At 42.0% G+C, this 23,407-nt stretch overlaps 1 protein-coding gene across 5 annotated transcripts in view; it reads left to right on the plus strand.

Annotated features, from left to right (window-relative positions):
- Positions 1-10,618, plus strand: part of DCDC2C (doublecortin domain containing 2C) — a 139,958-nt gene extending 129,340 nt beyond the window's left edge. For 2 of the 5 annotated variants that reach the window (XM_032172119.2, XM_032172120.2), the window contains one exon: positions 10,360-10,618. In XM_032172119.2, coding sequence (XP_032028010.1) covers positions 10,360-10,389 — 30 coding nt within the window. In that variant the 3' untranslated portion in view covers positions 10,390-10,618. Of the gene's footprint in view, positions 1-7,357; positions 7,901-10,359 lie in introns of those variants that run through there. The other 3 variants (XM_058426793.1, XM_058426794.1, XM_058426792.1) reach the window with 2 other exon arrangements.
- Positions 10,619-23,407: the final 12,789 nt, after the last annotated feature.

Raw genomic sequence — 23,407 nt, forward strand, 5'->3', positions numbered from 1 at the left:
CAGGAGATAGAGACCATCCTGGCTAACAGGGTGAAACCCTGTCTCTACTAAAAATACACAAAATTAGCTGGGTGTGGTGGCGGGTGCCTGTAGTCCCAGCTACTCGGGAGGGTGAGGCAGGAGAATGGCGTGAACCCGGGAGGTGGAGCTTGCAGTGAGCCGAGATCCTGCCACTGCACTCCAGCCTGGGCGACAGAGTGAAACTCCGTCTCAAAAAAAAAAAAAAAAAAAAGAGTACACTGGTCTTCTCTGTACTATCTTTGCAACTATCTTGTAATACTGTACCATCTTATAAATCTAAAATTATTTCAAAATAAAACGTTAAGCACCAGAACTCCTTTTTCCCCAAGTGGAATATAATTAAGGACCTGCCGTCTACAGAGCAGAGAAAAAAGGAATTGTTTGGTTGGAATCCTTCAGCCTTCCTTTGTGTCTCTTTGGGGCCCTCCTGCTGGACCCCTGAGACACCTCTGAGGAACATGAAGGCACCACGGACCACAGTAGGAACACAAGTACACTGGCCAATCGCTTAAGGGCCTTTTCAGGTGAAAACGGTATTCGGAGTATTTTGCTAAATCTGCCAAGGAGTGGCATTAGAGCAATCAGAGAACTCAATCAATCGAGTTGAATTTTGCTGATCAAGCAAAGTGAGAGCTGAGAACCGGCTTGTATTTGGCCAAATAGAAGTCATTCATAGCGTGACAACAGATGGTTCCTGTAGAAAGATGAGTATGAGCCTAATAGGAGCTGGTCCAAAGAATGGAAGTAGTGGGAATGGAGACGCCAGGCACAGGGGACACTCGGCGGGAACTTGGCCGTAGGGGAGCACACACTGGGGCAGTGGCTACAGGTGCACATGATCAAGGCTAGGTTCTTTCGGGGGGGGGGGGGGGGGGGGGGGGGGAACATGGCGAAGGCTGGATTCTTTTAGGAGGGGGCCCATGGTGAAGGCTTGGTTCTTTTTGGAGGGGGCACATGGCTGGGTTCTTTTTGAGGAGTCGTGGCTATTACAGCATGTCTGTTCTCATCTAAAGGGGAAGAAACTGAGGATACAGTATCAAGAGAGGCGATAACTGCTGGGTGGACCTTCCTCAGCTGGCCAGCCGTGTGGAGTCCGTGCGTGGTGGGAGGGTTGGTCCTATGCGGGAACAGGACAGCCCCTCCGGAGTAGTACAGGAGCAGGCAGAGGATGTGGACACAGATTCTGGGAGGCGAGGAAGTGTGGGGTAGGGCCTGTGGACGTTTTTTCTGAGTGCTCTTATTTTCATACACAGAGGCAGGGCTGTGAACTATGAGTGTAGAGTGGGGAGGTGGAGCTTTAAAGAAAAAGGAAACAAGAAATAGTTACTTGGAGAAATAACCTGGGATTATGTCGTGGCACTAAGGAGCCCTTGAAGGTGGTGATCGCGAGTGGAAGGCGTGTCCAGGGGCAGGCAGTGGCTCCAGAGTTGGTAAAGGAGGATGTGGACAGGTCAGGGGTGGGAGGGTGAAATGGTGGCAGGGCTGGTGGCACAGAGGTGCTGATGAGGTAGGAGAATTGGAGCGGGGCATTAGCTGTAAAGACGGGAGGGTGGAATGAGGTGGGTCAGAATTCCTGGTAATCACAGGGTCTAGGGTGTGGTCTGTGGTAAGGAGCAGGATCATCAGATGTGATGAGGCCAAGGCACTGAGAAACCACAATTGGAAGGTTTGTACTGAGAAACTGTTGTGGTCCCCAAGGATCATGACAGAGAGACTGAGAGAGAGAGAGAGAGAGAGACCAAACACCGAAGGCTGACATGGGCTAAGAGTAAGAGGTGCGGCCTGGAGCTCAGTAGACAACTACTCAGAAGAAAGGGGGATGAATAGTACAGTCTGATGACGGAAACTTCAAAGAGGCTGAAGGGTTTTAGGGAGGAGGATGGGGTAAAGATCTGGAGACAGTGGTGGGTGCAAGAAGGGCCCCTATCCACTTCCATGGCTGGTGGTTCAAGCGTGTGGAAGAGAAAGGCATCATTTGAGAGGGTACTGTGGGGCTGTGTCCTCAGGAGAGTCACACTCTGAAGTATGTCTTAGAAGTCTGAAAAACACCCATGCCTTTTGAACCAGCTATCCACGTCTAGAAGTTTGTCCCAAGGCTACAGAATTAGAGCTAAGTTCTTATTCCCTATTGCTAGACTTATTTAGGTTACAACTTATATCAAATGGTGGGTTTATGATTTACATTTATTTCTGTTTTTTGGCTTTGCTCTGTTTTTCAGATTTTCTATGATGAGCATGTTTGAATACAGAAAGTAAAAACATTTTTATATTTTAAGAATAAAAAAACTATAGTGGTTGCAAGAGAGATTATTAGGTTAACCCGTTAATCTAGGGCCACAGGGGGACAGGAAAGCCTTCAAGCCACCGTCAGAGATTTTGTGAATTCAAACTACTTTTTGATGTAACTTGCAGTCCCCTGTAAGGACTTGGTAAGGTCTTTGCTGATTTATTTAAAAACGTTCTAGCCCACAGAGAAATCAGTTGCCTAGGTAATAGTTACCAAATACAGAAATTAAATGCTATCTATCTCCGGGTTTCTAACTTTTCACAAACTAATTATACCTTCAACCAAAACATTGGATTTATTTTCACAAATTTGAGCCTGACATCTTAATTCATAACTAGCAGCTGCTGGGGCTTCTGGCAGCCACAAAAATAAGTGAAAATAAAAACTAGATTTTAAACTGAGTATTGAATACGGTACTTACATAATATTCAAATCACATAATACCATAAAATGTACAATTGAGGAAATTCTTTGTGGAGAAAGGCAGTGGTTTTTCTGAACTCATCCAGCTGTTATCGTAAGTCTGATTCTTGGTGGCCTCTGACCTCACACGACTGTGATCGAAACCAGCCTGCTCTTGAAACTCTTCATTCCTGTTCGTTTTTCCCTCTGCTCCAATTTTCAGATTTCCCCAGCTGCTGCTGTTGGCAGTTTAATCTCTCCAACCAGCTCTTCTGACGGCTTCTCGAATTCCTCCTTCGCCGGCTGTCAGCTCCCGCATCTGCTCCCACACGTCTTTTTCATCTCACTCGCCAAAACGTCAGGGCTGCAGAACAGCCTCAGTCTCATTATTTGGCTCCTGAGTTCAGTTGAACTGAAGTGCTTATTAGCAAAAGATTTCTGTGTTAATTATGCTGATAGAAACTTTGACACACAGGTACACTTATGGGCGTCTATCTAGACTAGAACAAATCTTTTCCTGCTAAGTTACTGAATTGGTAACCCCGTGGACTTCACGATACCCGAAATCAAAGCAGAATTGTCGGAGAAGATGTTCAATGGGGCAGATCTGTGGAAAAGTCTTATTGCATTTATTTATATTATATTTGTGTGCATTTGTGTGTTTTATCTTGTGAGTGTTGATGTAAGTGTACATTTGTAGTTTTGGTATTTTTCATTTTAGAGTGAGTATTCTACTTTTGTTGCTATTTACTATTGAGATTTTACAAAGCATCTGCTGTGTAAGCCGAACTGGTTTATATTTGCTGGTTGTTTGCAGAGAACACCCAGCACCTGCATTTTCCGGGTCACCTGGAAAGACCCTGTCACCTCCTAAATCTCATATAGAGCAGAGGAAGTGCCACCGCATGCGGCTGGCTGCCTGCTGTGAAATCCTGTGAGGAAGAAGGGAAAGAAAACCTAATTCAAGTAAAATACGCTTTTTGGCGGGGGTTGGGGGAAGAAAGATAAGATCAAAATTCTGCCAGTGCCCTGTAATTTCAGAAGGTACAATTTGCATAATGTTGGCATGGCTTTCTGCATAATAAAAGCATAGTTGTATTTTTTACTGAAATCGGCCCTAAATGCTCTCTAAACTAGTCAAAATGGTTACTTTCCAGTAATTCTTTTATCCATAGATCTTACATTAAAATACCATGGTTTTACACTTTTTGGTCAGCTTACTAATGTCTGGATTTTTGTGTGTTTGTTTGTTTCCAGCATCTCTCAAGAACCTCAGCAAGAGTAAAAAAGTGGTTCTGTTTCCTAGTAAGAGAACCTATGACCAGTGCTTACTCACGGACACTTCTGTGTGATGTAGGGCACGGTGCAGGTGGCCGCTCTGCGAGTTTCGCAGTGAAAGTGTCTGCAGCGAGGCCCCGTGATTCACTGCTTCGTGGGGGGTGTCACCAAGCTTCCCATTGACAGGCAGCCTTCCCCATGTGCTCACGTGGACTTTGAGTAAACCACGCTCTCATGACTATGCATGGAGCCCTCTAAACCGTCTTGCATATGGCAGGTTCCAGGTCAGCTGACAAATGAAGATTTTGGCATACCATACGGTGGCATAATCTGTCAGTCAACAATGCGGTTTTGGCAGATTTTCCATCGTTCAATTATTTTAATCTTTCACTGCATTTATTCTTATAATATTTTGTAAAGAAAAGCTTGTGAAACTTGTGATAAGAAGTTACAAGTTTCAGACGGGAGGCTTTAGACACACATGAGTATCCTTAGGGGAGACATTTTCAGCCGCACTCAGGTGCCTGGTGGGTTGCAGGTTGAGTTCTGAATGAAAACCAACAGAGCACACAGACGCACTGCCAGGAACGTCTCGTAGATGATTGGATTCAAAAGGCAAGGTGAACGCAGAAGTTTTTGAAAATGCATTTTACTCTGTAGTAACACAGCACAAATATTTATTTTATATTAATATCATTTTATATTACATAATATATTAATATTCATATACATACATTTTAATACCTTAAATCTATTTTTAATTCTGCACATTCTAATTTTATGTGTTTTTGGGAGTGCTTATATGTGGGACTAGCAGACCGCTGGTTCATTCATTATTTATTTTTGATTCTTTTATTTATCAAACGTTTTCTGAGTTTCTTTCATGTGCCAGGCTGAGCTGGGCACTTCAGAAACAAAGATGAGTAAACGCAATCCCTGCCCTCTAGTGGGGGAGACAGACTTGATGCAGAGAATCATGCACAGGTGCAGGAGGGCCCTACGTTAGCGCGAGGCGTGAGCAGCCGGGCAGGTCTTCCTGTGGGATTAGCAGAGGGTCGCTTGGCCTTCAGAGCACTCAGCCCCTGCCTTTTGCTTGGCACATAGTCATACATCACTGTGTGACAGTCTTTGTATTTTCTTCTATAACCCCCTCCTTTTTTTCTGTTTAAACTTTTATGTGATGATGAGTATCATATCATGTATATATCCATCTTTTCCATTCACAGTGTGCTTTCATTGTCATGTCATCTTAATCCTACAGTTCCTAAAGATCCATATTTTTATCCCTATTTTCAAAGAGAGAATTGACTGAAACCCAGAAGGGAAGGTGCCTTGTTCAAGACGAATCTGAAAGTGGACGGAGGCAGCAGGACTCATGTGCCATTAATCATTTTTAAAAAATAGAAAGACAATATGGGACTGCTGACCTTGGGCCAAGTGCTGTCCGGAATGTGGAGGGAATCCATTGGAATGAGATTCAGTTTTGTTTTTCTCAAGAAGCTCATGTGTATTGGGGTTTGGGCACAGATCTATAGACAAAGTCTAACAAGAGAGACATGTGTGAAAATGGAGGTGTGTACTGGATACCCTGGAAATATACCACAGAGAGAACGATTGACTGTCTGGGCCTAGGAGGGAGGCTGCAGCGATTTATAGAATGTGTTATAAAGGAGAGGATTGCAAAAATGAATTGGGAAGGGCTTATAGGAATTTGCCAACTTGACAGGGTGAGGAAGGGGGTGGTGGGCAGAGGGGTCAGCTTAGTGAAGTGCATGGAAGAGTGAGGGTGCATTGGGGGAGTGCAACTAGTTTGGGGCAGTTGGAGCAAGAAGTGAATGTGCCTGAGGAAGGAATAGTATGTGAGGAAGATGGAGATACAGACAAGGTTCAGCTTTTAAGATCCATCAGTGAGAAGAGGCAAGGCTAATTTGTAGTAAAAAAAAAAAAAAAAAAAATCAATTCCAAATCTCAGTGGCTTTACACAATAAATCCTTATTTCTTGATCACAGCAGCCTACTGTGGATTGGAGGCTTTCCTGGGTGGCTCTCCTCCACACGGTGACTCAGGGATCCTTGATTTTGTCATTGCTGTCCTCAACACACGGTCTCTGAGTTTGCTACAGGAGGAGAAGGAAAGACGTAGGAAGCCACATTCGATACCCAGCCATCTCAGCCCAGAAGGGACACATCACATTTCACATCCCTTTGGTCTGAACTAGTCGCCCGGCCCCGTTTAGCTGTGCGCTGTCTGGTAACACAGTCTTGGGCAGCTCCACATCTTTGGTGGTCACCTGGCCATTGTCCCCATGCCCTCATCTGTCAAAGTAAGGATGTTGGTCTTTATCCTGTAGGTAATGCTAAAGCAGGGAGACGATGTGATCAAATTTATGTTTCTAAGAAGTGGCTGTGATAGCAGGGGGAGAAGGGAAAGGGATGAGAGTATTATGTGTGTGCATTGTATTCTCTCTTTCGGGAGTGGAGTCTTGGACCCAGGCAGGGGTGGGACCCAGGGACCCAGACAGGAAGTGACAGATTCCTGGGAGTGGATAAAATGGACCACACTGGGCACAAAGTGGATATGGGTGGCGAGAATGAAGTTGGAGTCGAGGTTTCTGGTTTGGGTCTGCGCGTTACTTCTGAAAACAAGGGGATGAGCAGGTTTTGGGGAAGGCAGTGTGTGAACGTGCTGAGTTCTCCATGTCAGCCGAGCGACCTGGCCCCTCTCAGGCTCTGCGAGGCTTCTCGCTGAAGACACCTTTTCAAGTGTTATTTCAAACAGTTTTGTTTTCAGTTTTCAGGAGCACCTTTTTAATTTCCTCTGCCAAATGGCATTCATCCCCATAGGAACCAGGTAGTGTTAGCATCGGGAAATGTAGTTTGGCCGGCGAAAGGTTGATTGCTATGGGGTATTCTTCCTGAGCTCTGAAGGTTGGTTCTCATGAGTTGAGGTCTACTCTGAAGGACATGGCCTCTGGATTCTCCTGCACTCTGATTTCTTTCTTTTTCGTTTTACTAAAAATGCATTTTCTGTTTCACTGATTCAGAAAAAACAAGAATCTTCCCTGTGACTTTTCTGTTTTTAAATGACTAATGGATTGTGTGTGTGTAAGTAGCATTTGGTAACACACCTTTGATTCTAGCTTCTCTGATGGTATCTCATCGTATTTTATGCTTGTTCAAGATAATGCATGCAAAAACACATTGCACATGTAATACCCTATGTGAAAAGTATTTTTGTTAGTATTATCACTGTCACTACTAAGTCAATGATATAGCAGCAATGTTTGTCTTTTTATGATTTATTTCAGTTGATTTAGATGGCTACTAGATTTATTGGTGATTTTGTTTTATTTTATTTACTGAAAACAAGAAAAAGAATCATGACATTCTAGAGGAAAAAAATACACCTGTACTACTAGAAACCCCAGTAGAAATAGAAGCCCACAGAGAACCACCGATGGGACAATCACAAGAAAAATCGTCACCAAGACAAGAAGAACAAACACCTGAGGAACAAGAGTCCTCTGAACAGCCATGCCTGGGACAGCCACACCGAGAGCAGCCACCTGAGACGCCGGAGTCCCCCACGCAGCCATGCCTGGGACAGCCACACCGAGAGCAGCCACCTGAGACGCCGGAGTCCCCCACGCAGCCATGCCTGGGACAGCCACACCGAGAGCAGCCACCTGAGACGCCAGAGTTGCCCACGTAGGCATGCCTGGCACGACCGTCAGAAACACATGATTCAGGGGTAACAAAACAACAAATACCATGAGAACAAAATGCCAACCAGGTTGTGAAGAAAACAGTCAAAAACTAGAAAGGATCACAAGACAAATGAAAATAAAAGTGGACATTTTTTCACATTATGCTAAAGAGGTATGCTGTTGGAATATTAAAATCGTGAATTTCATGTTTTGTTGGCAAGACTGTAAGTTTTTAAAAACATGTTGTAAGCCGAAATTCATGTGGAATTCCTTCCTCTATTCTGTAACTGTGCAAGTCTGGGAGGGAAGAGGGTCGTTAGCGAGACTGGGTGAATCATTGCCCGTTGGGGCCGACCTTTCCTTCTTACACTGTCAACCCACACCTGGCATTCCAGAGTGACTTAGCCACCTTGTGAATGGCACATGTTTACATCGTTATCTCTAACGTGGTCTCCCTTTTAAAAAGCGAATTAAGGCATATTATAATAATTATACATACCTATTTTTATCTGTACACAACACATGCATCTATGTACATACAGTTGCCGATATAGGTATATATATGCCTTATATGTCCTAAATGGACAGTAGAATCCTATGTACATTTTTGGTGGCTAAGAGAATGGACTCTCAAGTCAGTATACAGATTTGGCTTCTCTCATTAAGAGTGTGCACGAGGTCTGTGGCTCAGTTTAGAGCTAATAATAGTAACTAACTCATAGGCTGTTGGGAAAATTACTTACCATAAGCAGAACCATACCGGACACACAAAAGGCACTAAGAAATGTCGGCGACTCCAGTTACTCCATTTGGGTAGTTGTCTTCTTGTTTCTGTTACCAAGCGAGAGAAGACAGGCAGAGTCCCTACTAAGATGAGGCCTGCACTTGACTCCAGGTTGGCTGAGCTTCTTGCTGGTTAGCACAAAGATGGCAACGGGGATTCCAGGATGGTCCAAGTTCTCTTAAAGATCAGACCAGTTTCAGACCATCTGCCAATTAGTGGTATATACAGTGTTGCACATGGAAGGAGAAAGAAAAGCTATTATTTCACCATATTTGGGCTTCTTGATTTGTTGTTAGACTTGACTAGAACATTTGTAACACTTTAAGGGGGAAATTTGTAATCAAATTGGAACCATCGCCATCTCATCCTGAGCATTTTTTAGTTAATAATTTTCTGCTACAGAGCACATCTACTTTGATTTGGCTCCATTCTGAGGATATATTTTAGTGCTGGAAAAAGAACTTCGAAACTGCATTTCTAATTACTTTTGTTGGTGACTTCTTTTCCAGCTGCCCTAATGCCTGTGGTTTAGACCAGCAAGCTGCTGTGGAAGGAATGGATTAGGGCTGAGAGAGCCAGGCCCTGGCCTGCGCTCCACCATTTGTTGCCCACAGGGTCTTGAACAATTTACTCTTCCTCCCTAAACATTAGTTGTCTTCTGTAAAATGAGAATGATAGTGGGATCATAGTTTAGAGCTGGAAACAAATTTAGATATCACAGAATTCCCAACAGACATTCTACTGTGAAGTACCCATAGGGGTTAGGTGGCTGGCCTGAAGTCACACGAGTCCTGTACTTGGAGGGAGCAGGGATGGGACTGGAACTCATGATTTTCTTTCCCTCCTTCCTTCCTTTCTCCCTCCCTCCTCCTCCTCTTCTTCCTCCTCCTCCTTCTTCGTCATCTTCTTCCTTCTTCTTTCTTCCCCACCCCTGTCCTCCTGTTCTTCCCCCTTCTTCTCTCCTCCCCACCCTCCCTCCCCTCCTCCCTTCTCCTCCTCCTTTTCATCCTCCTCCTCCTTTTTCTTGTGACAGGGTCTCCCTCTGTTGCTCAGGCTGGAGTGCGGTGGCGCAATGACAGGCTCAAGCATCCTCCCACCTCAGCCTCCCATGTAGCTGAGACTACAGGCATGAACCACCACATCTGGCTACTTTTCTTTTTTTTGGAGAGAGGGAGTCCTACTATGTTGCCCAGGCTTCTTCTTTCATAAAATTTGATTTCAAGTCTATTATAGTACTCTATTTTCCTTAGTATAGAATTGTTGTATGAATCAAATGGAATTAAACACTCTGAACACTTTACTAGAGGTAAAAGAGATTCATTTTACTTATGGATACATAATTTTAAAAATTTTAAATGTTGCCTCTAGATGATGTTCACGTTTTGGGGCTTAGTTTTAGAGTGGTCTTGGTACTAAGAGGATGGCTTAAATAGCTCTTCAATAGAGTTATTCAGCACCATGATTGAACCAAACGATCCAGATTCAAACACTGCTATAGACTCAGCACGCTCAAGTCTGGTTGGTCAGGATGGGGGCTGTGGAATGAGAAAGGGGAGAAGACGAAGGAAGGGGCAGAGGAATGGAAAGGGGTGTTTTAGATGAACTGAAATGGAGTGGGCACCAGCACTGCACAAAAGCTAATTTCGAAATCAGTGTTCCATGTTTCCTGTGGCGGTTCTGCACGGCGGCATATTGCCGTTGGCTGTGTCGTGAGGAGCGGTATGTGCTGCAGGTCCCGGTCCTACCCCACCCCTCCCAGGAACAACACCCAGAATCCAGAATCCAACAGAAATGCCAGCTCCTGAGAGAACCAGAAACAAACTGTGGCCAGATCACAGCTTGAAGATGTTTTCTGTTAACCTGCTTTTCTATGTCTTTCAGATGGGCCGGGAGTGGAAACCTGTAGATTAACAAAACCACCTTTATTTTTACCTGAAGTCCACTTTTCTTCAACCGTGGGGCTTCCATGTCACATATGGACATTTTAACAGCATGAAAATCACATGTGGGGTGAAACTAAAGCCCCACACAGTGGTGTCTTCTCGAAAGCCAAAGACGAGGTTTCCCAATTGAGCTCCATATTCTTCTTATTCCCTTTCTCGGTGATATTTCTTTTTAGTAAACATTTTAAAGAATGAAACGTGGTTCTTTATCATTAAGCCCCCAAAAGATCATTCAGAAAATGAGAAGAATTTGAAAAAACCTGTGTATATTTTCCCCGCATGCTATTTCTTTCCTGGAATGTGTATGGGAAGGTATCTCATTTATATGTAACTTAGAGGTTGTCACAAAAGCAGGCACTGATAACCTTTGCTATGTATGTTCAAAGTACAAAAATGTTTTACCTTCTGAATAACTAGTTCAAAGTGAAAAGGAAAAAAATCCAGGGTTCGCTGGTGACATGGTTTGGCTGTATGTCCTCACTCAAATCTCATGTCGAATTGTAATCCCCATGTGTTGGAGAAGGGGGCCAGTGGGAGGTGATTGAATCATGGGGGTGGTCTTCCCCCTGGCTGTTCTCGTGATAGTGAGTGAGTGCTCCCGAGATCCAGTTGTTTAAAAGTGTGTAGCACTTCCCCCTTCACTCTCTCTCTCCTGCTCTGCCATGTGAAGAAGATTCTTGCTTCCCCTTCGCTCTTCTGCTATGATTGTAAGTTTCCTGAGGCCTCCCCAGCCATGCCTCATATGCAGCCTGCAGAACTGTGAGCCAATTAAACCTCTTTTCTTCATAAATTACCCAGTCTCAGGTAGTTCATTATAGCAGTGTGAGAACAGACTAATACAGCTGGGAAAAGGATTTTATTAACTTATTTACTTATTTTTATGAAGGCAAAAAATAGTACCCATGTGGCTTCATTAGATTATGTGTGTGCGTGTGTGTGTGTGTGTACACATGGCCTAATATATATATATATATATCCTTCCCAAGGACACACACACATATATAATCTACCAGTCTGGGGAGATTTAACAGTCTTTCTTTAGCAAAGATTTTAATTTCAGCAAATTATGTGTGCCTTCAATTTGCTCTGTTTGTCTTAGGAATTTGAAGATTGTTTTGCTGAGACACACATATAGCTTTTAGCTCTCTATTTTGTTTGTGTTCTACTCATATTTAAAGATGGTGTAGATTGTTTTCCTTTATGTTTTGGTAAAAATTTTATGTGCTATCAACAAGGTTAAATGTTCACAATAGAAACTTAAATGTCTTCATCTCCAAGGCACTGAACGTTGTCATATTAAAAGCTTAAATGTATTTACTGTTATATTTATTGTTACAATAGTTTTAACTATTGGCATCAGGATCAATAGTTTCAACTTATATTTTTGCTGATGCTTAAAAGTGTTTTAGAAGTTGGTCTGCCTTACAATTTATTTTCATTTAACTCCAAGTGTTAACTCTCTAGATTGTTCTGAAACTTATATGGACTTTTGAAAATAGCCAGATTTTATGTATTGTGTGGACCCATTTCCAAAATCTTTATAAAGACTTTCAATAGCTTACAACCTGTGTTCGTATATTCTAAATCCAACTAGTCTTTTATAAAAAGTTGAATGGGAGCTTTTTTCTCCCGTGAAGTAATTTTATTTGTTGGAATTGTTCAGGATTGCTGTGTTAATTCCCAAAACCGCAATCAGTAGTGCCACAGCCCCGACACAAGTTGAAATTTCTTTTTTAAGTACACCTGAGTGGCTTAAGATCTCAAGCACTTGAAAATGTTGGAAGGCTTTTAGGAATGTTTCTGTAACTTTAAAATGTATTAAGCCCCTTTTGTTTCTCTTTTAATAGGATAGTTAAAATTGGTGCATGTTTGGGGAAAGAGATTGTTAAAATGGGAAAGTCTTTTTGTCTTCTTAAAGCCAGCCTGTGGAGCAGGTTTGAATGCTGTTGCATGTATTCCTGCTCTGATCAGCCTACCACGTGCTCATTAACAAAAACTTGCAGAGAATTAACTTTCTTTTGAGTTGCAAAAACACTAAGAACCATGGACACAATATTTCTCCCCAATGCGTCTCATTTGCTGTTTTCTTCAATTTAACGAACGTCTCTACATAGTGCCTGTATCTGAAAGCACTGCTGTGTCACTTTACTGATTTCATCGAAATCATACAGATTCCACTCTGCACCAAGGAGTTGGTGGGTAAGAAACCAACTTGCACTTTTGTGTTTATACTTGAGCATGCATTTGCAATAGTTGGCACATTTCTTGAGTCATTTTCTCTTTCGTCAACCTTTTATTTTTCATGGAAAGGCAGTTTAAAATATGAGAAATCTTATTGCTATGTTAGCCTCTTACAACATGACCATTGGAAAGATTTCCCACAGAAAGTGAGGCTGCAGAGTGCCTGATTTTCCAACACGATTATGTCTGGAATCTGTTACCTTTCTCCTTGCCTGATATGTTTGCTAGTTGCTTTCAATTCAATTATTATCAGATAATTATTTCAATCAGATATTAATTATCAACATATAATTTTCAATTATCTGTTCATTGAATGAATAGAAATGGAATAAGATGTAAAGCTATGTTGGTAAAAATTAAACTTTTAACTAATTATTTCATAAATTATTTCAATATTTTAGTGCCCACCAGCAGGCCATATATGAAAAATATAATTGTATTTTCAGGAATTAACTTGATGGCTAAATTAGAGAAGGTTGGTGAAAGTCACATATAAACTTTTTTTCTTGTAATTTTGTATTCAGAACAATGAATGGTTTCTTTTTACTGCTTGTTCACTTTTTGAAACTATAATTTGATCAATGATCTAATTGATGTGTGCCTCTGCAGTGCCCCTTGGAGTATTTTGTTTGTCCCTCAAAAGAAGAAAATGATGAGCAAGATGTATAATAGCTCTGTGTTCACAGAATTCATATTCTAGAAGGAGAGAGAAAAGGTAGCTGGGTCTTAGGAACAGTGCAGTCCAGTTCCCTCTTGGCTTAGTTCTCAATGGGATTAAATAATCAGTCTCACTCTAGTTTATCAGAAAAGGGAGACTCCTCCCTGGAGGAAGATATCATTATCTTAAATACAATGCCTTGCATTCAATAAAAGATTATTAAGTATGATGAGATACAGGAATACATAACTGAAAATCAAGAGACTAAACAGACAAGAGAAACACAGGTGAGGCAGCAATCACGCAGGTGTACAGATGTTAGCAAAAAGAATTTTAAAATGACAATATGTTCAGGGAGAGAGAGGGAAGATATAGAGACTTTCACTGAAGAAGGAGGATCTGCAAAAAAGGATCAAGAAGAAATTTTAGAACAGACACATACGATACCTGAAGATAATTATAAATGGAGGTGACAACATACCAAACACAGAAGAAAGCAAGATTAGTAAACTGATGAACAGATCAGTAGAAAATATCCAAACCGAACACAGAAAGAGAAAAGAAAAACAGAAAATAGCCAAGTGAATATAAAGTATGTGTGGACATCGTGAAAAGGCTTAATATAGATGAAATTGGAGCCCCAGAAGGAGAGAAGAGAGAAAATGTGGCAGAAGAACAAATAAAACTTTGGGAGAAATTATCCTATGAATGTAGCAGGGAGATGGGGCAGTAGCTGGACCAAGGTATGGGATCTCAAGATAGGGTCTTCAATTTCCTTTCACTTCCTTTTTCTTCTTTCTGTCTTCTCTCAATGATTGATACTAGAACATGTTGTAGGCAATTATTAGAATGATATGCCACAGAAAGAGTGGGATTTTCTATTCTTAAGAAAGCCACAGGAACAGGATATAAGAAAATGTGGAGGGAGGGCTGTATGGACACTTGGTACTACTGCTGTCTGAACAGGACAGAATGAGATCTTGATACTGATGCAGGCACAGTCATAGGTTAGATGGTGGTAATCTCTCTGGTTGCTTTCACATTTTCAAATGAAGCATACAGTTGTGTCAGCAATTGAGAGTGAAGAGAGGATGCAACAAATTTTAAGAGAGAGCAAATGGTATGCAATAAAAGGTTAAGTAAACTTATAAGAAAAATGGACAATGATGAGTGCCAATTTAAAAGTTATAGCTTGAGATTTTGTTACTGGAAAGCGACCCTGATCCAGACCCCATGAGAGGGTTTTTGGATCTTGCACAAGAAAAAATTCAGGACCAGTCCACAGTGCAAAGTGAAAGTAAGTTTACTAAGAAAGTGAAGGAATCAAAGAATGGCTACTCCATAGGCAGAGCAGCCCCAAAGGCTGCTGATTGCCCATTTTTATGGTTATTTCTTGATTATATGCTATTAACAAGGGGTGGATTATTCATACCTCCCCTTATTAGACCACATAGGGTAGCTTCTTGATGTTGCCATGGCATTAGTAAACTATCATGGTGCTGGTGGGAGTGTAGCAACGAGGACGATCAGAGGTCACTCTCGTTGCCATCTTGGTTTTGGTGGGTTTTGGCCAGCTTCTTTACTGAAACCTGTTTTATCAGCAAGGTCTTTATGACCTGTATCTTGTGCCAACCTGTGATCTCATCCTGTAACTTAGAATGCCTAACCATCTGGGAATGCAGCCCAGTAGGTCTCAGCCTCATTTTACTCAACCCCTATTCAAGATGGAGTTGCTTTTTTTTGAATGCCTCTGACAATTTGAAAAGAAAAAATGGAAGGGAAAATAAGGACGATAAATTCATCAAGGTGGAAACAGAGAGCATTCTTTTGAGACAAAGTTGGCAATCTTAGTGGACAGCTTAGGGAGGCATGAAAGAGAGTATGTGATATTTTCAGATCTCAGGAAATAATAATGAAGGCTAGGGTTGATAGTTATAAAATTGCTTTTAAAATATAAGACTAGGAAAAATATGGTAAGTTGCTGTTATATCAGGAAAAATGATGGGGCCTAATGAAGTACAGCATGAAGAGAAAGAAAGTTTAAGGGGATAATATGGATTACTTCTTTAAAGGGGCTCTTGAGTGAAGAGCCTCTGGGAGGACACTCCTTGAAGCCGCTGGCATGGAGTCAGGAGTAAGTACTGTTGGATGTCATATTTTAAAGACAGGATTATATCAAGTTAGATTTGAGAGGATGGAGACACTAAGAATAGAGTACTTTAAGTATTATTCCATGAATGGAAGATGATACAATATTTTAGGCAGGGCATCAGATTTAGCATTTGCCCTTGGAAAATATGTCTGGATAGTTTATAGACTTAGGTCTCTAAGGAAAGAAACAGACAGCAAGAGAGCTACTGAAAGAGAGGCAGGCAGGATAATGATAGGTTAAGTCTCACCTGGGGTAAAGGGAGGCTTGGTGAGCAAATATTTCCTGGTGGAATTATACGACATCAGAGTTGAGAAGGCACAAAGTGTGTTTGAATAATAGATGCTTTGGCAGAGTCAAAACTCATCAATTTTACATGTCTTACTATGGGAGATCCCATAAGGCAAAAACTATAGAAGAATGTCAAAAAACCCAAATATCTGTGTCAGAGATCCCATAAGGCAAAAACTATAGAAGAATGTCAAAAAAAACAAATATCTGTGTCAAAGAAGGCACCCTGATCTGACAGTGTCAGAACCTACTTGGAGCACACAAGAGAAAGTGAGAAAGTAAGTAAAGAGGGGTATTTGAAATGTCTGCTGAGCCTTCCAAGCTGAGCAGCAGAAACCAGAAAGAAAAGAAACAATAGAAACATATTTCCCTTTTACAGAAAAAAGTATGGGCAAAGAAACTATTTTTGCTACCATAGAAGTGGCAGAGGAAGGCTGGGAAAAATCAAAAGCCTTCTTCCAAAGTTCTGGAAGGAGCATATGTTGTCCAAGGATTGCTGTTTGGGAGTTCTTTTTTTTTTCAGATATTTCTTATTTTCATGCTCGTGGTGCCTGTTTTTGTGTTTGCTGTCCCACTGGTGATTCTCTTTGAGCTTCTGGTTTTACTATAGTGTTTAGCAACTTGGATGTGAATCTTAGTGAGAGTCCCTTGTTTGTGAGGAGTTGCTTCCTTCTTGCTGTTTTTGAGATTCTCACTTTGTGTTTGATAGTTTGATAATGATGTGTCTGGGTACAGATCCCTTTGAGTTGTTTATTCTACTTAGAGTTTGTTGAGCTTATTGTTAAGCTAATGATTGAACAGAGATTTCCTGAAATGTTTCGATTCAATGTCTCTAGTCTTTTCTGAGGGGGTTCCATATGTGTGTTGGGGCACACCTTCAATATTCCAGCAGTGAGTTTACAATTTTGCCTTAGCCTTCACTTCCTGCTTGTGCAGAGCCTCAAGGTCAGCTAGAGGTGAGGGTTTAGGGCCTTCTCAGGTCTTTCCTGGGCATGCACACAGCTATGCACATGTACATGGCCATCTTGATTCTCAAAGATATGTCAGAACTTTGCAAAGCCCCCTGTAAACACCTTACTTCCTTGTTTTTCCTTAGTACTAAAAAGATTTTTGGTCAGACTCTTATTAGCCCCAACTGGTATTATCATGTCAGGTAGCTGTGATGTTAAACAATTGCCACTAATTGTTTTTGACAAATGTCCCAGGGATAGGGCCATTCATACAGAGAGAACTCTGAGGTCAAATAAAAACAAGCCCTGAGAGTGGAGCTTTTATAACACTGCCAGACAGGTCAACTAGTGACAGTTTTCTGAGTATGCGTTCTTGGGGAACTCCAAACCCACTCTTCTTTCCCCAGGGGGTGCCGAGCTTCAGTTTTCACAGCTACTGTATTTATAAGGCTACTAGTTTTCAAGGCTACCCTTGAGCTGGAGAGAGATTGGAACAGGCAAGTTAAAATGTCACAGAACTTGCTGTTATTACTTTCAGTTATTTTTCTTAAATAAATTCTCCTTTGATAGCTGTAACCTTTCGATTAACTTCTAGAGTTCTAAAAAAGGTGATTTGGGCCCTTTTATCTGGTATTCTCCTTACTTTTATGCAGGAGTGGACTTTGGGTGTCATTACCCTGCTGTTTCAGAAGTGCTTCCCCATGAAATTACATGGCAAATAGTGGGAATGCAGGTTTCCTTGGTGATGTACCTGCCACATATTTTTAATTCTGTTCTCTCTTGGTTCATAGAAGTACAAGAAGTAGATTGGCAGGTCAGCTGCCCAGACGGCAATTTCAATGGGGGTGACATATCAGGTACTCTCTCCCACAGACCCACAATCTCTGACTGGTATACATGACAGCCTCCTTCCCCTGACATTGGGTGGGTATTATTTCCCCCTGCTTATGGGAAAGAGGGAAGGGAAAGTTGAAGCACTCTCCACTGAGCCAGTGATTAGGATGACTATATAACTTATCACTGGAGCCAGGATGCTTTTGATAGTGAGAAGGGGATACTGAAAATAATTTATGTATGTGTGTGAAAAGTGAGAGAGAGAAAAGGAGAGAGGGAAGGGGGGACAGGGAAAGAGATTTCTTGACCACCAAATCAATTTTATAACATTGGTGCCTCTGAAGATAGTTTTATTTGAAACTACAAGTTTTTATTTATTTATTTATTGACTGAGTCTCGTTCTGTTGCAAAGGCTGAAATGCAGTGGCACGATCTCAGCTCTCTGTAACCTCCACCTCCTGAGTTCAAGCAATTCTCCTGCCTCAGCCTCCCAAGTAGCTGGGATTACAGGTGTGCACCACCATGCCTGGCTAATTTTTGTATTTTTAGTAGGGACGGGGTTTTGCCATGCTGGCCAGGCTGGTCTCGAACCCCTGACCTCAGGTGATCCACCTGCCTGGGCCTCCCAAAGTGCTGGGATTACAGGAGGGATCCCAGCCAAAACAAGTTTTTATATAAGGTAAATACAAAATATCTATGTTCATTAAGGCAAAACAAACGTTTTAAATATGGGTTATCTAAATTTTAAAAAAGCAAAGTAACTGTTCTTTATATATACTCGTGTGTTTATTATATTCTTAAAATTATCTTTATTTAACACTGTGTCTCTGGTATTTTTCCCAAAGACATATGCTTTAATATAGTCTAATTATTTTTAATTTTTTGCGAAATTTCCTGAAATCCTCTTCGAAGTAGAATTTTGTGATGAGTAAATTTGAAAATGTTTCACATCTCCCCTGGACTCTCCTCTCTATGCTCTACTATTAGATTTTTAATTTGAGGAAGTACTGTCTCTGGAAGCGCCGAGGGGCCTGGTAAGCTCAGAGCAAATTTTGCTAAATGTATGAAACCCTCAATACTATTTTAAAAATATTGAAATTGCAAATATTTTAGGCAAGTCTTTTTGTAGATACTGTCTTTGTGTATCCATTTAAGAGGTCGTTTATTGACAAATGTTTTTACAAGATAAAATTAATCCAAGAAGTTGTTTCTTTGATATTCTTTTAATTTTCTATTAAATTTATATGCTGCAAAATCATTGAGCCTCTTAGTTTTATCCATTGTGGTACAAAACATGAACTTATCCAATTAAAAATAGGTGCTCTATCAGAAAATTCTACAAGTTGAAATTCCAGGCAAGATTATAGAAGTTCAAAATCCACTTGTGCTTTCCTCATTCTATGGATATGTTGAATGCCTCACTTGCTTTTGAAAGAATAAATTTCAATGAACTTCTCTTTTCAAACTTTCTTTCCTATAATTACAAATTACCAAAACTTCATTGTTGGAGGTTTTGTTTAATTGTTGAATAATTTGATCAAAACCGAACTGATTTTGAACAAAATGCAACCAAAATTTAGAAAACTTAAAAAAAATTTAATCCGTTGTAAAACCCTTATTTTGATTTACAGAGTGTTTCTTCAAAGCGCAAACATTTTTACAATGGGACAGACAACAGGAAGCCAAGAGAGAAAAGAGCCTATTGTCATGCTGAAGTTGTTTTTCGTTTAAAAATTACCAAAACATTTTGTAGTTCGTGTGCTCTTTGCTATATAAAAAATATCAGTTTTGACAATGACAGTTTCTATTCTGGCTGTTAGAAAAATACATGCATATCGCAACCAATTCCAAGTATGTTTCTTTTCCGTAGGTTTTTTAATTTGGTAAAAATATTATTAAACCATAACACACGGCTCCACTTAAATGTGGCTTCATAAGATCCCTACAAAAACATACAGTTTTGTCTTAACTGAATTTACCATATCATTCACAGTCGTATCAGGTGCTTACATCTTCAACAGAACCAATCTCTAAAAACATGCATTTTATTCTGTGAGTTGAATGAAAAATAAACCGCTATTGGAATTAAGTTGATTTTCTGTTTGAAGTGCCTGGCCACACTGATCCGAAACTGGCACAGCTCAACTCTTTCCATATTCTTCTTCTGGAGCTGGGGCACCAGCAGCTGTGGCTTCACATTCTGAACTTGCGCAAGAAAGCTCAGAAGGAGCAAGGTTCACTTAGAGAAACCATCGTTTGATGGTTGAGACGCAAAGGGAGAAGATGTGATAATGTGGCTGGTTTCCATGGGGTGTCAAGCGCCCCTGCAGGGTGGAGCTTTACGGCTAGGACGCCTCATGGCTCCCTGGACAGCCTACACAGGCTACTGTCTTTGGGCTACTATCTCACCTTTGCTCCGTGGGCTGGGTCTGGAGCAGGGGCTTCTAAGCACGGCATCCGGCCAGCGAAGCCAGCACCACAGACAGGCACTTGGCTGGGCCTTCCAGACCATGGCGGCAGTAACGATGCCCCGTGTGTGTGTTATGCAGATTTCCCATTTGGCAGGAACACGAGCTATTCCAAGCCCCATGTGTGCTTTGAGAACCCACCTGCCCGCTTCTTCGTGGTGGCTGGCCTTTCCTGGGCGTGGTTATTTCTCATGGATGTGCAGATCCACAGACAGCTCTGCAGAGCCTGCTCCCGAGGCAGCTGCCTCCTCCCTGCTATTCTGCCCTGAAAATTTCTGCTCCCATCACCTCCCTGACCCTCTGTCTTCTGCCTTTGCTGCTCACCAAGACGTCTGGGGTCTGTTTGGGTGTTCCCTCCCTGCCCTTTGGCCTGGAACCTCCTCCAGGCGGCCGATGGGCAATCCTGGGTTCTCTTTTTGTTTCCTTCGCTTAGGGAGTGTGGTCCTGCAAAGCCAACTGTCTGAAAAACGTGTATTTTTGTCTGGTTTTCTAGTTATTTAAGCAAAGAGAGTAAATCCAATCCCCGTGACTCCATCTTTGCCTGAAACAGATGTCTTAGGTTTTGCCTTTTGATGGGTAGTTTTAAAGAGCTTGATTTCTCAGCAAGATATCTCTGTCCAAAAGATAGAACATTCTCTTATCTTTTTGCCCTTTTGATAAGGGAATTTGGAGGATAATAGATAAGTAGGGTAAGAAATACTCAAGAAGTAGGTGGAGGGACTTTGCCAAGTAAAGATAAACAATTATAGAATATGTAATTATTTTTCTTCCTGGGGTGATTTGAGTCAGTTTTTTTTTTTCTTCCCTGAGAAACTGAGATAAAGGCATCAGAGGGGAGGATGCCTGTCCCCACTTAATCCACCCTCGCTGGAACCTGTCCACCCACTCTGCAGAGGCACAGCATGAGTGGGCACAAATGCAGTCGAATTCAGGGCAGGGTTTGTTTTTAATCACTCTGCAGCCGACACGTGGGACGCAGAGTCCTGGGTAGAGATTTATCTCTTCACTGACTCTGGTCACACCAGAGTGCACACACCTGCACACACACCTGTATGCACATCTGTACACAGTGTAAACCCTTGGCATGTGAGTCTTTATAAAAAGGCATCATGCCTCCTCATTAAACATAATTGCCTTGACTCAGGATGAATGCTAAAAAGACAAATTAACGTTTTATGGCGTGTTTCAAGTCTTTGGTCTGCTGTTTTTCAGCTGCTCTTTTTCTGGCTCTGCTCTGCCAGCTAGTTCTTCTCACCACCTGCGTGGTTCTTGTCTGGATAGTCCTTCTTCCTGGCTGTAATTAGCTACTTTCAAGTCAATATGGAATAGAGACAAGATAACAAAATTTGTTATATGGACCTGCAAATGAAGAGTGCTGAAGACCCGGGTAAATGCAGAGACCGGGCGATGCAAGTGGGGGAGGTTCTCATTTGTCTAAAACATAGATTTTGTGTCCACTGTTGCAGATGCTGCGTGGCGTGCCTGGTGCATCTTTTTTTTTTTTTTTTTCTGAGACGGAGTCTCGCTCTGTCGCCCAGGCTGGAGTGCAGTGGCGCAATCTTGGCTCACTGCAAGCTCCGCCTCCCGGGTTCACGCCATTCTCCTGCCTCAGCCTCTCCGAGTAGCTGGGACTACAGGCGCCCGCCAACACGCCCGGCTAATTTTTTGTATTTTTAGTAGAGACGGGGTTTCGCCGTGTTAGCCAAGATGGTCTCGATCTCCTGACCTGGTGATCTGCCCGCCTCGGCCTCCCAAAGTGCTGGGATTACAGGCTTGAGCCACCGCGCCCGGCCTGCCTGGTGCATCTTGGATGAGTCCCAGTAGAGCAGGAAGTTGTATGTCTTCTGAATGTGTGACACAGGCAGCTCACTTTATTTGGTTTCCTGGCCATTTCCTGCTGCCTTTCTGGGGCCATCCATAGGTGTGTCATGTCTTTTCATGACATACCAGTAATGGCTGAATAGATTCAGAAACGGTTGGGCACAAGTTGTATTTGGAGATGGTAAATTTATCACTAAGATGATGGTTGACTTTAAGTGGTCTCTGTGCTTATCATTCAAAAGGTATATCTAGAAAAATTAACATCTGGTGACTCTGCTAAACAATTGACAAGAAAGTGCGGAGAAAGCCCAGCTGTAAGTGCACATCATGGATTTATCTGATGCCTTGTTTGCCCCATAATGAGTGTTTCCCATTTTAAATGCTTACCTAAAATACTTAACAAGAAATATTAGGCTGGAATAAGAACTTCGGGGTTGAGAATTGCCTGCCCAGATAACTTTTAAAAGCAATTTTAGATATGATGTGACTCTGGCATCATTTACCAGTAATATTGTGTCCAGAATTTATTCCTTCTGGTGGATTCTTGGTCTGGCTGACTTCAAGAATGAAGCCGCCACCCTCGCGGTGTTACAGCTCTTAAAGATGGTGTGTCCGGAGTTTGTTCCTTCAGATGTTCAGATGTGTCCAGAGTTTCTTTCTTCCGCTGGGTTCGTGGTCTTGTTGACTTGAGGAATGAAGCCGCAGACCCTCGCGGTTGAGTGTTACAGCTCATAAAGGTAGTGCAGACCCAAAAAGTGAGCAGCAGCAAGATTTATTGTGAAGAGGGAAAGAACAAAGCTTCCACCCCACGGAAGGGGACCCAAGTCAGTTGTGCCGCTGCCTCTAATGGCCAGCTTTTATTCCCTTATTTGGCCCCGCCCACATCCTGCTGATTTGGTCCATTTTACAGAGTGCCGATTGGTCCATTGTACAGAGTTCTGATTGGTGCATTTACAATCCTTTAGCTAGACACAGAGCACTGATTGGTGCATTTACAATCCTCTAGCTAGACAGAAAAGTTCTCCAAGTCCCCACCTGACCCAGAAGCCCAGCTGGCTTCACCTCTCACTATCAACACACATTAGCTTTAAAGTTTCTGCCTCATATTTTTAGGTGGGAAAACAAGTTTACATACTGATTAAGCTGATCCCTGCTCTGAAAATTGAGAAAAAAAGGACATATAGGAAATACACAAAATGTTAAAAAATTGACAATTTTTTTCCTTATTTCTCATGGTGACATATTTTGACCTATTTCTGATGTTCTGCATAGTAGACAAATTCCCGATGGCTGTGTATATTAGTCTGTTCTCACGCTACCAATAAAGACATACCTGAGACTGGTTAATTTATAAAGAAAAAGAGGTTTAATGCACTGACAGTTCTGCATGGCTGGGGAGGCCTCACAATCATGGCAGAAGACAAAGGAGGAAAGAGGCATGTCTTACACAGCAGCAGGCAAGAGAGGGCTTGTGCAGGGGAATTCCCATTTATACAACCATCATATCTCATGAGACTCACTACCACAAGAACAGTACAGGAAAGACCTGCCCCCATGATTCAGTTACTTCCCAC

The sequence above is a fragment of the Hylobates moloch genome, unplaced genomic scaffold (genome assembly GCF_009828535.3).
Source record: "Hylobates moloch isolate HMO894 unplaced genomic scaffold, HMol_V3 SCAFFOLD_13, whole genome shotgun sequence".
Taxonomy (NCBI): Eukaryota; Metazoa; Chordata; class Mammalia; order Primates; family Hylobatidae; genus Hylobates; species Hylobates moloch.